General features: G+C 36.3%; 1 protein-coding gene across 2 annotated transcripts in view; it reads right to left on the minus strand.

Moving 5' to 3' along the window:
- Positions 1 to 792: 792 nt before the first annotated feature.
- Positions 793 to 14,223, minus strand: part of LOC102687711 (CD99 antigen-like) — a 29,476-nt gene continuing 16,045 nt past the window's right edge. The window contains exons 8-13 of one of the 2 annotated variants that reach the window (XM_015361722.2): positions 11,811 to 11,900; positions 10,682 to 10,705; positions 10,450 to 10,470; positions 4,736 to 4,852; positions 3,399 to 3,452; positions 793 to 3,193 (exon numbers count right to left, since the gene is read on the minus strand). In XM_015361722.2, coding sequence (XP_015217208.1) covers positions 3,165 to 3,193; positions 3,399 to 3,452; positions 4,736 to 4,852; positions 10,450 to 10,470; positions 10,682 to 10,705; positions 11,811 to 11,900 — 335 coding nt within the window. In that variant the 3' untranslated portion in view covers positions 793 to 3,164. Of the gene's footprint in view, positions 3,194 to 3,398; positions 3,453 to 4,735; positions 4,853 to 5,897; positions 8,447 to 10,449; positions 10,471 to 10,681; positions 10,706 to 11,810; positions 11,901 to 14,223 lie in introns of those variants that run through there. The other variant, XM_015361723.2, reaches the window with a different exon arrangement.

The following is a 14,223-nucleotide window of genomic DNA, read 5'->3' on the forward strand; positions in this document are numbered from 1 at the left end:
CTGTTAGAATGCTTATTGTGCATCTTAACCCATGTAAATTTAAGACTAATTTCCTCTGGCATCAGATCCTGCGCATGAATACTCTTGTGTCACCAAGTGTGACACCTCCCCCTTTTCTTTCCTGTTTCTCCAGAAAAGTGCGTCTTCGCCAGTGCCACATTCCTCTCCATCATTGTCGGTTAGCCATGCTTCTGTGATTCCAATAACATCATAATTGCTTGCTAATACAGTAGCTCCTCTCTCACGTGATTTGTTTTTTTTGCTCCAAGAATTTAGGTATAAGCACTTTATTACCTGGTCCTTTGTTTTGTTTTCCTTTTGTCTCTGGTCCTTAGTACCTGTCCTCTGGGATGTTCTTTGGTACTTCCACCCTTCCATCCATCCATTTTTTAAACACTCTATCCCATTCAGGGATGCAAGGGAGCTGGAGACTAAGCTTGCAAGTAGTGGGTGCCAGTCCATCGCAGGGCACATACAGTATGTGTACAGATACAAACATAGACACACGCACTCACCCAGGAGCCAGTTATCCCAGAAGTAAATTAACCCACTAGCGTGCCCTTGGACTGTGAGCGAGGAAACCACAGCATTTGGAAGAAACCCACACAAACACAGGGAGACCATACAAACTCCACACAGACAGCACCCCGGGTCCAGAATTGAACCCAGGTCCCCAGCGCTGCGAGGCAGCATTGATAATCTCAACACCACTATGCAACCCTTCCATTCTAGTTTGAATAAGTAATGAAATAATGAACACTTCTCCAATGTGAAATGACATCTCCAGCACAATTAAAAAAGGCACATTTTATTCAGTTTAGACCACGTTAAATGATACACAAGAACAATACAATCACTTTAATAGACACCTGCAACAAATGTAATACAGAGAGAATTAAAGTCAACTTTTTTGAGAGAGCAGAATAACTAATGATGTAAAATGTCAATGTTAACCAAAATAATTTTAATACTAGATCACTTCAGAGTATTATGTTTATACATTTTTGCAGTCTACTTTGGGAAGTTTGGTGTGAAACTGCTTTGTGTAACAGTTAAAAAAAAGTTTGGATTGCTTCAAATGTATTTAGGTAATTTGGGAAAGCAGCAAATTAAGAAAGTAAAGTATTTGGGCAGAGGAGAAAATAAAGCCTTATAGTCTTTTCAGAACAGTGTGCAAATGTCAGTTCTTCCCAAAGGTAAACTTCTTTATGATATCTTGTGTTTAATTTGCATAAATCTCATTCTTACATTTTTATTAGCCACTTCAATAATATATGATGTGAATCCCTATTTTTCTTTGCTGGCAAAACTCCATGTGAAAAAAAAATAAGGCCACAAAAAAGGACATTTTCTGTCCGCAGACAACTATTAATAAAAAGTAGTTTTTAAAATAAATGCTGTGTGAACAATTCCAGTTCTATTTTAAGTCCTAGGTGGCAGCTTTAATTCTAACACACAATAAAGCTCATGGTTTCTCTCTGTGTTAAAAATATCTTCCAAATTAAACCATCTCCTTTGTGTTCAGTTTGTGAATTTCATCCATATGAAGTTTACTCATTGAACTTCATTTTACATTTACCATTCAGGAATACAAGTACATCGTCTTTAAATAAGAAAGGTACACACACGCACTCAAAAACACTCCAAACAATGCAGAAACACAAGAAGGATTAGTGGATTCATAAAGAGTACAAACTATTCCAATAAATTTTAAAAATCACTTTCCCTTTTAACAAACCCTTCAAAGATGTTACAGGGAAAGAAATCAACCAAACACTTTTTACTGATGTTTTATTCCTGTTGGATTTTAAAGTTTTTGGTGATTGTGATTAAAGTGCACATGTACTGTATCAAATTCTACATGCTGTCAATATTCAAAACAAGAAAACAATGGTTTAAGACAAGCATCACAACTAAAAATCGAATGATGAACAGGCTATAAAATAAAAGTTTTATTTCCCCTGAAGATGACTAGATTTGAGACCTCCTGTTCTCCAGTCATGTGCCATGGAGTCTGGGAACTTGAACTGAAGGGGTTAGTGTACAGGTTCTTGATGTTTCAAGAATACGATGTTGCTCTTTTAGCATTTTAATACTGTGTGCTCTTGGTCAGAGAGTAAGCTGTGTGAGTCCTGCAGTTAATTCTTCCAGACTTTTTTCTAGCTGTTATATATAATCACATACACTTACTATTTCTCCTTGTGCAGACTGGTCATACCGCCAGCTCCTTAACTTTCACAAGGTGAAAACAGATCAGCTCCGAAACCAAAGGAATTTTGTAATGTATGACATAATGCACCATGCTATATAATACAAAAAGGGCCCTTCAAACAGGCGTGTGGATCACAAACATATTTTAGGACTCAAGTACACTGTATTCAAGATCACCAAGTATAGAAAAGGCTGTTTTGAATTAGGTTTACTCGGTGGCCTATGAAGACACATTCAAATGAATCTACCTATACAGGGTTCTACTGTTTTATAACCTGCTAAACTAATACCTCGCTGAGACAAATGCTTCAGAACTATTTCATAAGCAGCACTGGAAATAATGAAAGCATTTGCTCGCAACCAAACAAATGAGATTCATAATAAATTATAGATATGTCACCCATTTTTAATCTAAAATTAGATTGCAAGACAAAGGCAGTAAGAATGTCTTTAATACTTTAATTCATACAAATAAAGGGTTACTGTATTGTCCTAAAAACAATAATGACTACATCTGAAAATGAGACTGTTCTATAACCAGACCTGGTTTGTGTATTCCCATAGGAAATTTTCTATGGAAATAACTTGGGAGGGTAATATTATCGTGTACAACATCAAACTCTAAAAGCCTTAAAATTACTTCTATTTCATTCCAAATGTACTTTACCACACAGTATGTAAAAAGGTTTTGTTCAGTGGAGAGGATAGTGCATTTTTCTAGTTGTCTACAGAACAAGTAAAGCAGAATATGAGTCAGCAAAATGTGAACGTGAAGCCTTTTACAAAATAATATTTATAAACCCACTTTACTGTTTCAAATAAGTTTCATCATCAATAGCTGAAACGTAAGTGTTTATCCTACTCGAGTTATAAACACAGACATACTTTTGTAGAAGCGAGGAAAATGGTGTTGGGATACGCTGATCCTCAAAGTAGAGACTTGGCTGAAGGCATTATGATGACCTTAGCAGGTTGCTGAGAACTGCAGTTTGAGGGAGTAAAAAAAAGAGAAAAATCAGAATTCTAATAAAATAATGGGCAATACTGGCATTTTACAAAGCACCCATTTCAGAGTAATATGATTTGGTCAAATTAGTTTCAATGCAATGATTCAAAGATCACACTACTGGTTTGAACACTTTATGCCTCTTTCTTTCCAGAAAAATGGAAAAGTCCCCAATACTCACTTTGAGGTTCTGATTGGGTCCCAGACTGGGTCTTGTTTCCACTTTCTGGATCACCTGTGACAAAACCGCATCTTACTTTGCATTGTTTTGAACATCTTAAAAGAAATAACTGACAACAGCCTCCAGGCTATAGGGCGATAACCAGGTATAAGCATACTTCTGAATTAAGATAGGCAGGTAAGTAACCAAGGGCTCCTATATAACTATTAATCTATTATGAAATACCATTACTTGTCAGGATCCCCTGTAAGTTGAATATGATTAGTATGAATGAGAAAAAACTGCATTCTGGAAGGCAGTTTGAAAATATAGTAAAAGAAACATGAGCATGTCTGTTTGGAGACGTAACACACTTGCTCTCCTTAAAAAGGGCCAAGTGCATCTTCAAATGTGAACTTGTTGGCATTCTGCAAGTCTGCATTCTTTCTCAAATAGTTTTGAGTTATGCACATTTTACAAACTCCAGCATGTTATGTCCACAGAAGGGATTTTTGCCATCTATTGTCTTTTTTTTATGGAGCTTGTATATGTTTCTCAACAGCTGTATAATTATTGATTGTGTGTAATGAAGGTCACAAGGTCCGACTCTGTGATGAGGATTGGTTCTTTAAACAAGGACAATTGTGATGTGCATCCAGAATGATAGGCACACATTGTGTCATTTATTTAGGTTAGGTTTGCGTGTTTGTCTAGGACAAACTACCCAACCATGTCGCTAAAGCAAATTCTCTAGGATCATTCAGTAAATGGCTGAATAAGATATGCAGATCAATGAGAATCTAAATGAGTAAGAAAGTCTGAATAGCCTCTTCTTGTTTGCAATCCTAATTTCACTGTTGGGGTTTAAGACATATTTTTTCTGGACTCGAGTTATTAATCACATTTTTTAAAACCCCAGTATTTTCAAATATTCAAATCAGAGATGTCCATTTTAGGAAGGGACTTTCCCCTTAAAAATTCTGACAGCTAAAGTGAATTATTTTAGAAGTAAATCAAAAGTATATAATTAATTACAATAGGTGTCCATGTACCAGGACATCGATATTTTGGTCATATCTGTTGTACCTGTGTAAACACAGGTATACTGTATAATAGTATTAAAAATAAATGATGTTTTATATGAAATTATATAAATTATATGAAAACATTTTAGTGCAAAACAGACTTGAGTTTTCTTTGCTCTAAATCAACCAGCTTACAGGAAGACATTTCATTCCCTGAAAGAAGAGTCTGTGATGGTACCTCTTATTTTATGAAGCAATGATTAATCATTCCCCTGATTAATATTAGCAAGCTCTACTGTCGAACATCCATACAATTATAGCATTTGTACTCACCACCTGAGATTTTGAAGCACAGCTTCTTCTTTTGGTAAGCAAAGTAGCTCGATGCAGCCCCAAGCAACGCCACTCCCACAGCACTCACAATACCAGCGATTTTACCAGATCCTTCTGCTGTGGGAATAGGGGATAGAGAAAAGAAAACATAATATAAACCTTTTGTTAATTTGTTCTCAGCTGTTAGTCATTAAATCAACTAAAAGGAATAAATAAATGTATATCTTTTAACCATAAATAGATTGAAAGTGCTTCTCACAATGTTGCGCAATATGAAAGCACATAAATTAAAACTTCCTTCCTCTGACTGATCATCGTGAGTACCTAAAGTTATTTTTACAATTCGTTGCACTTCTGAAGCTTGTGTGTAACGTTTGAAAAAGGATTTGGCATAACCATAACAATGTAAATGGATATTATTTTGCAGAAGTTTGTCGTGAAGATTCAGTTTGTAAGACATTCATTACAAGACACTTCAATTCCTCATCCAGCAGAGGGCAGTATTTATCCATTTCTGTTCATATTACAATAAATTCTCCAGAAATCCTCTGCATTTTAAGCAAAGCTAAAAGAACGTTAAATACATTTTATACCTATAGACACTTAACATCAACAAAATATGAACCAGTAATGACGACTTGACAAATGTTATAGCCTATGTGACAGAAAAAGGAAATGGAGTTTTCTTCACAAGAATACTATTAGTAGAGTATATTTAGTATGACACATGTATGTTACACTAGATTTTTTTATTATATATTTATGTGTAGTATACACACAGTTGTCACTGTTAGTAAAAAACAATATAGATAATGTACTTATGTGGTAATGAGTTTGGCACAATACTAAGCTGGGGCTTTATCAACCCAATTTTTAAATAATCTCATCATTCATGACAATATGGGTTCTTTGTCTGAAATCTATGATAGTGCAGTAGAAGTGTGCCATATAGCATTTATGCACCTTCTATAAAATCACATCAGCACTGAAAAAATAAATGATCTGTGGGCACCTAAGAAACAGAAAGAATGACTGACAGACTGCATTTTTGTGTATGAGGAACATTTACCTACAACCATGCAAGAAACATAGATTTTATACATTTGAATTGCCAAGTATTGTGTTATATCATATAATAAAGTATTGGCTGTATGAAGATTACATATTTTTTCAGATTTTAATACATAAAAGCTACACTTCATTTTTGTCAAAAAAATACACACACTTCTTGAGGTAAAAGAATTTATTATGCTGTTAAAAAATCAAATGCTGTTCACAGCAAATATCTGAGTGTATAGAACCAAAGAAACAAAAAAGAAATTCCTCAAAAAGTCCGCAACCTAAATACCTTAGAATGAACCTGCTTCTGAGTGTCATACTGCAGTACAGAGACTCCAGAAGGACACAAGTAATGTGAACACAATTGGCACAGATGTTGGGTTATGACTTGCCCTGGGGGATTCTATCAAGTCTGAAACCTGCTGGGCCTCTTTCACACCGACACTTTACATTCTAGAAGGGCTAAGCAAGATTCATAATATACAGTACAAAGAACATGCACCCTCTACTATATAAAGTACATGTTGCAGTGTTATTGTGCAAGTGGGATGACTACTTAATCTTAAAAAAAGCTTTGGGTTTCAGTTAAAAGTTTGAGTAAAAGTTGAACAGCTGGTTTCAGTTTTCTGTACATGCATAATTGTAACTATTTTTTTACTTGATTTGATTAAACACACACAAAAAAAACCCTACATGAAACACAATATGCATTCTTCTTATCATTACAGAACTAAGAGCTTCATTTAAAAACCAAAGTACAATGTGCATGAGGACTATTAAAAAATAATCCTGCTTTCAAGACACAAGGCAACTTAAAAAAACAAAAACATCAACCAGAAAAAAAGACATTTAAAACTAAGTATTGATAACCTCCATCTCCAACAACATTTCATTAAGTACAATATTTTGTTAAACTATATTTGACAATGAAACCTTCTACATTTATGGATTACTCATTCATACTGGTAGGAGGCCATTAAGAATTCTCATTCACTGATTCAAGATGCAGCATGTTTAAAGTCACAAAAGATAAATTTATTACACTTAAATGAATGTTATAACATTTGGGATGCCATACCTACATATTTTCAAGTAAACTGTGTAAAATACGATGTAAAACACATTCTTCAAAGGGAATCCACTCTGACCATGTTTATATAGTACAGTTTTGGATATTTATCATTAACTCTAGCTCTATTTGTAACATTTATAGATTTCAAGTTGTTTTTAGGTTTGAATGAAGTGCCTTTATTGAGAAGGATTTCTTGAATTTGAGAACGCCAGGAGTTTTCAGAAGGAGGAGGCATTAGGATTAAGCTATTTCGAGATCAAAGACCTCAGGAAATCAAGAATGATAGTAATAGTAACTGCTCTTACCACATCGAAATGTTTTTGCAATCTCCCAATCTGCAGTTAGCCCTTCCCACGAAGGCTTAATGAAAACAATAAACTAGCTGCACAACCTGCCAATCAGACGGCTGAAAATCCGAATCCCTTCGCAAGTCTTGTCCTGCACGAAGCTTTTAATCATCCCCCCCACTGCCTACCATCCCCTAAAAAGTCTTCTATTTTTTTGAAGTGACATGATGTGATGACACCATCTTTCAGTTTGATTTGGATTTTGTCCCTGTAACAATCAGTAAAAGAATGCCAGGGAGTGAATATCAGCCCTCATCTCAAAAAACAGAAATACACCCAGTTACAGTATTATCAAAGGTGTCAAAGAAGGCACACAATCTTCCACCTCTGAACCTTATGCCCAAAGCAATAAACAACCAATACCTGTACAAAGAATGCTTAAATGTTCAATTGATACTTATTCTCAAGAGTAAGGCAGAACCAGATGGTAACATTTTCGACAGAAATATACAGTACATAATGTGAGTCACTCTTGAAAAATTAGATTACTGGGCACTGAAGATGAAAATCACAATACACTTTAATTTACCATTTGAGTTCAATATTCAGAAAAGGCCAAAGGACTACATGAATACAATCCTGCTGCAAAAACCATTTTAAAAACATTAAGCAGTAAAAACAGACCCAACACCTCTACTGTAGAAGCCATACGGGTCAGGTGTCCCCAACACTTGTCCCAGGGGCCCACAAACCTACTAGCTTTTGTTCCAGTTGAGCTCCCCATCGCACAATTGAAACCTCAATTCAGTTAAATAACACAATTCACTTGAACTGTTTGATTTTTGTCATCTCTTTAACATGCTGGAATTTGTCTTTTAACTATTGCATTTTATAAGTAAAAGAGAAACCCCCTTTTTGAGTAGAAAAATAAACTTGGAACTGTGCTATCAAGCAACATGTTAGTCCAATTAAGGCTTCAATTAAGTAATTAAATTTAGACGGAATGAAAAGCACCAGGAGTGTGGGCCTCCGTAACCAGGATTGGGATCCCCCGATATAAAAGATCCCACATAAACTGACAACTGAGGCAAGCCTCGCACTAATCAACAGAAATGTACAATTAGTGGCAGCCCCCAGAAAGCTTGTTAAATCATTCCTTCATATCGAGGATCTCCATGACACGTTCAAACAGTGGCACAACTACTTGTTTTAAATTGGTTATCCAAATTCTGACGCTCTCGGGCATGTTATCATTTAGTAACTTCAGAAGCTGTCTCCACTGATGTTCTAAATCTGTAATAAAACATAAGTGGAGCAAAGTTTTAGATGTGAGTAACTGACAAAGTTCTTTTAAAGGCATTTCTCACCAATGGTACAGTACTACACATGCTGCACTGACTTTGTTTATATAATGCTTGTATGACATCCTTGATATTGCAGTAATAAACAAGGAATGAAGCAATACTGTATGTTTAAACCAATCACATGCCAATGAACTACAATCATTATTGTTGTTTCTTCAGAAAAAGGGTTGGGAACCAAAGATTTAGTACTTGGACAAACTTCAGAATGCAAACAAATACAGCCACACTGTCTCTAGGGGGCAGTATTACTACAATCTTCCCCAGAAGACAAATTTAATCTGGGCTTGAACAGCTCTGACTGAATCATGAATACCCTTGAGAACTATTTCAAATATTAAGACAGAACTACATTATTTTTATTATGTACTCTGTGGTAAAGCACTGTGAAGGGCACTATAGTACATTAAAATACAGCTGATTTACTGTAGTGCTAAAACCCAACATTATATTGCTTTACAGTTAACCCTGATATTAAAAAACTTTTAGGTAAAAGTTATCTTGTGAAGGATGTAATCTAACCATACATTTGTTCTAGTAAAGACAGGTCTCCCCAAAAATCCCAAAATGTTAATGTATGATTTAGAGGAAGGAAATATTGTAATAAAATAAAAATTAGAAAAAAATATTCAGGTTTTTAATTAATGTCCAATTTGTAATTTCCAATTTCCTGTATATTCTTAAGTAGGAAAAAGACTTACTGTAAATCTAACCTAGTGATTTACAGATTAAATAGGCATTCAATAAATGTGGTTTAATTATTATTTATTATTTTTATACTTTAAAAAGTCATTTCAAGCAATCATGATTTGACCACATTTTTTATAAAATAAATGTTTTGTAAGGGGTTATAAAACAAGTAGAATTTTACTAAAAAGAATTCAAGAGAAGAGTGGCTAGATTATAAACCTTTACTTTTTTCCAGTACTAATGAAAACAAACTGTTCCTGCTTTCAATGCGATAAAGCTACTGCTGGAACATGCACTAACATATGAGAGTCACTGATAAGGGTACTATCACTGTGTTCTGTATCACGGACAAGTTTTTTTTTCTTGACACTGTCATGTGTCAAGTTAAGCCCAACCAAAAAGAACAGAAACAGCCGGATACATGTTCCTTGCTTGTGTGATAATTAAATCTCTTAAAATGTAGGGTTTCAGTCAAAGTTTTTACTTCCTTTCAATCAGGAAACACATTTCACGTAAAAACGACAAAAACCAAATAGGAAGTTAACTTTAACTGTCCCTGTACTGATATCCAGTTTATTTTTTTAATCTGTTGGGAGATTTCCTAGCACACCCCACAAACATGACAAATTGTAGTACTGCACTACTACTAAAGTCAGAGCAACAAGAACAAGTAGCAGTCACTGGTTTTGTGAACCCAGTACCTGGTTACCATAACAACAAAACAACCACCCTGGCAACCAAAGTGAAATTGCCCAAAGTTCTTCAAAACATAAATAAATAAATCATAACAAAAATGACTAATTTCATTAATCATTCCACAAAGAAGACAAGTCAACGAAGGGGAAATTTAAGTCTGTTCTAGAAGTTTGAGTACAGAGTCTGTAAGCAGGATAATAGAAAATACTTATTTTAAAAGTAAAATGCAAAATAATCCCCACCCCGAAAGAAGATATACGTGAAAGGTAGGAAAATCAAACACATATAGGGATATGCCAAAAACATAAAAAAATAGATTTTCAAAACTGTGAAGAAGCAGCACAAAACCATATGACAGATTTAAGATTGAACACAATTAAAATAAAAGACAAGATGTTTTGGTCTGTATGAGCATGTTTCAAAGAAAGACTGACTACAAGCTGCATTTTTATAGTCTGAGGCCATGTTGAAGAATTTCTTTATGGAAGTCACAAAAAGGACACTATACTATAATAAAAAGGAAACTTTGTAATTATATTAGTTATTTACCTTGAGGTTGATCAGATCCTCCTGAAAAACAAAATAATGAAAATTCAGTTTTTGGTTTGTAAATAAATGCCAACAATAAGGAAATAAATAACTACCAAAGATACATAAATCTCAAATACAACTGAATATGTGAGTAAATATACACATAAACCTAAGTATTCTGGAACAATTTTCATAATTTAAATCATATTGACACACTGTTCAAATGAAAAATAAAATATCCAATATTTACCTTGAGTGTCACCCTCAGCTCTCCCTGTTAAAAGAAAACACATATATGTCATTCAAAATCAACTACAAGATACTGTAAAAAACTTGTCTCATACTGTTAAGGGGAAAAGCCATCTAAGTTCGATTAATCTTGAACTGTAACATGAAATATTAATGATAAAGGCTCTCCCTCATGGAGAAAGCGTTACCTAATTAACCTCCATGGCTTTGAAACTCATCAGTATACAACAGTAGCACCTCCCAGAGGTGTCCTGCCACATCTGTGCCTAATGTTAATTCTGCAGATCTTACCTGTACGTCTGTCTCATGAATTTAGGTTAGGCAAAAGGATTGTGTAGGTGATTACTGGCAGGGGTGTTGGACTAAAAAAAAAAAGTATCTGGTGGGTTTGAGGTAGCAGCTTTGAAATCTGGCATTACCTCCTGAACCCCAGGAGCCCCAGTTCATGCTCTAGACACCTGTGAGAATGGGGTGCCCCCACACAGTCCAGGCCCCCAGAGAGGGAACCCAGATAGACACATTTTGATTACGTTTTAGAGAGTCTCTGTTTCTAGTGTATATAAATATACAGGGAGCTCCCCATTCACTTTTCTCATACAAATGCCTGAAACATGAATTAAATATCAGATGTGGGTAAAAAAAATAAGTCAGAGCACCTATCTCCACTCTGGAATGCTATGGATGGTAATTGTAGTACATCATACATAACTTTTTTATTGGTGAATAATTTAATGGTCTCTTTATAAACAGCATAGGAATATATACGCTACAGGCACTCTACTTTATAACTGTGGGTTGACTGCAAATGTTTTTTTTTTATAAAATGACTTTGGTTTCCCAAAGACCACTAAGAAACAGCTGAGGTCATTGCTTAAAGTTTCCAAGAGTTAATTGTTTTTTTGATAACAATGGTGTCTCTCCTTTTTCATGGATAAAATCAAAGATTTGCTGTGGGGCTAGAACTCTCGAAAAACCTCAAAACAGTATTCAGAGAAGCTAAGACACAAAGGAGAAGGCAAACTAAATCCCACATGGAGTTAGAACTAAATAATAACTCCAAGAATGACAAAGAATCTCCAGAAACATTTTTCCTGTTCTTGTAAAAAAACAAAACTGCAACATAATCCTACCTCCACTCCTGCCTCCACTCTTGCCTTTATCAGGATTATAATCTCCTTCTCCGGCAACATAGCCTAGATCATCATTATCAAAAGATCCACCTGAAAGAAAGCAAATCTACAGTTACATTATGCATCTCCCTGGTGGCGAGACAGAGATTACGCCTGTAAGCAGAAGAGGTCAGACTGCTGCAGCAGGCAAGCTTGGCAGGATATGGCTGCAGTCGTCCAGTCTGGAGAGAACTAATTCCTAGGGCCAGAGGCACAAAACTACATTAGTCTAAACATCAAGGTCATCTTAATCTGGTCACTTAGACTGGTCTAATACAAGTCAGTCAGATAAAAACAGGTTTTTGGCAATTTTGGCCTGAACAGCCGGCCTCCTCACCCCCAGAGCTAACGGCCGGTTTGGATCTTTGTTTCCATAGAAACCACTACTAGTCAAAACGCATGGCCTCTCACTGCAAACTCAGGCACTGTGAGCACCGAGGAAAAGGGTGAAATGGGAAGAAATGTTCATTCTCAATGGGAGAATGTACAGGTTCAGGACTTTATGCATTGAGGTTTCAAATCTCACAAACCCAAGAGAAAAGGGGTACAAGGAACTGAGCGGAAAAGGCAGATTTTATGTTTGTTGCTCAATAAAATCAAGCAAGAGCTTGTGAAGGGACAGATAGTTGACAAGTATTAGAGGAGGAGCCAACAAGGGTCTTGGGGAAGGAAAGACGAGGAAAGGGAATAAAGAGAAACAGGCAAGAGGGGCTGAAGATAAAAGGAAATGTTCATGTGCCCGTTGTAAATGAGGTTTAGGGTCGAGGACCAGAGATTGACGACTGGATACAGGATGAAGGAGGTGAAGGAAAAGAGGATCGGGAATTAAGTGAGTAGTTGGAGAGGGGTGAAAACAGTGAGGAGGAGGGTTAACAGTGTGGGAGGAAGGAGAAGTGTCGAGAGAGCAATAGGGAAGCAAGTGCAGATGTTGGTGGAAGGACTTTTTTAAAGGTTTTCACAATTTAACACAGAAATGCCGATCACAGCAAGGAGAAAAATGTCTCACAGCAAAACTAAAATAAAGAGAAATAAAAAAAATAATGAAGTGAATTTGGAAATTGAAATTTGTTTCTGTATAGACTGAGATGGTTCTTGGAGCTACAGAGTGTAATAAACGGGTCTCAGCCTTCACTCACCCCTGCAAGACCAATTGTTTTCACCTATGTGAGATCTGCCAGGGGGTGGCAGAGTGGAGCTTTGGTTAGCATTAATGCATTACAGTGCTGGGGCCCTGGGGACAATTCCTGGGGTGCTATCTGTATGGAGTTTGTATGTTTTCCTCATATTTTTGTGGGTTTCCTCCTGGTGCCAAGTTTTCTCCCAATTGACTCTCCTAATTGGCTCCCAATTGGTTAATTGGCTTCTGTGAAAACTGGCCCAGGTGAGAGTGTGTGAGCGTGCCTGTGTGTCTGCAAACAGACTGGACTGGTGTCATGTTCCTGCCTTGCACCTGTTGCTTGACAGGTAAGGCTCCAGCTGCCCTGAATTGGATGAAAAAGTTAGAAAATGGACAGATAGAAGAATCAAAAGACACTGCATGTAAAAGGTGACAGTAACGTGGGAATTGGCACTGAGTAGGACACACAATCTAGATCCGATAGCATTCCCGCTGCATAAATCCAGAAGCACCCTGTTACATGGTATTCCAAAAATCTAGGCTACTAAGTACCAGTCACACACTGACAGAGAGGACCAGGAGCAGTCTCTATCCTAAACTCTTTGTTCAGGTGTTACTTAGATTCTATCAACAATTTAAAATGGGTCAACTGATGTGCCAAATCCTTAGAAGATTTTTCTGAGGATGACTAAGCTGTTCAATTCTCTGTCCAATATCTAAATGACTGGCAAAGGACTGATTTTTTATGCAAGACAAACATTAGATAAGGATGAGGTCAGACCAGCTGAACAAGACTTAAATACAATTGAGTTAGCCCTTGAGCAGATGTTAGGCCGGCATTCCAAGACACCTTCTTGGACACAGAGCGCAAAAATATGAAAACCCAGGACTCTAGTAGGTTTCCTCTAGATCCTGAAATACGCACAGTGCTTCATGCTCAAAAGCATCACAAATTACGAACAACTGCAGAGCGCCCTGGTAAATATATAAGAGGCAGAGAGTGAGTCATTCAGGAAACATTATTCCCGATCAGCGCAAGCTTGTGAAATTTTGGTGTTAGAGCCAATGTACAACCATGTCTTGACTGAGATTTCTCTTGATACTCTTTATTGCACTTAATATCCTTATGGGTATTTTTGTCCTTGGCAGTTTTTCACCTGAGCTGTGCAATGTACTGAAAACCAAAACAAGAACAAAAGCTCACTCAAGACATACAGCTACTGCACACTCCAATAATAAGCCCCAGTCTGTGAATAA

Source organism: Lepisosteus oculatus, chromosome 13 (genome assembly GCF_040954835.1).
Source record: "Lepisosteus oculatus isolate fLepOcu1 chromosome 13, fLepOcu1.hap2, whole genome shotgun sequence".
Classification (NCBI taxonomy): Eukaryota; Metazoa; Chordata; class Actinopteri; order Semionotiformes; family Lepisosteidae; genus Lepisosteus; species Lepisosteus oculatus.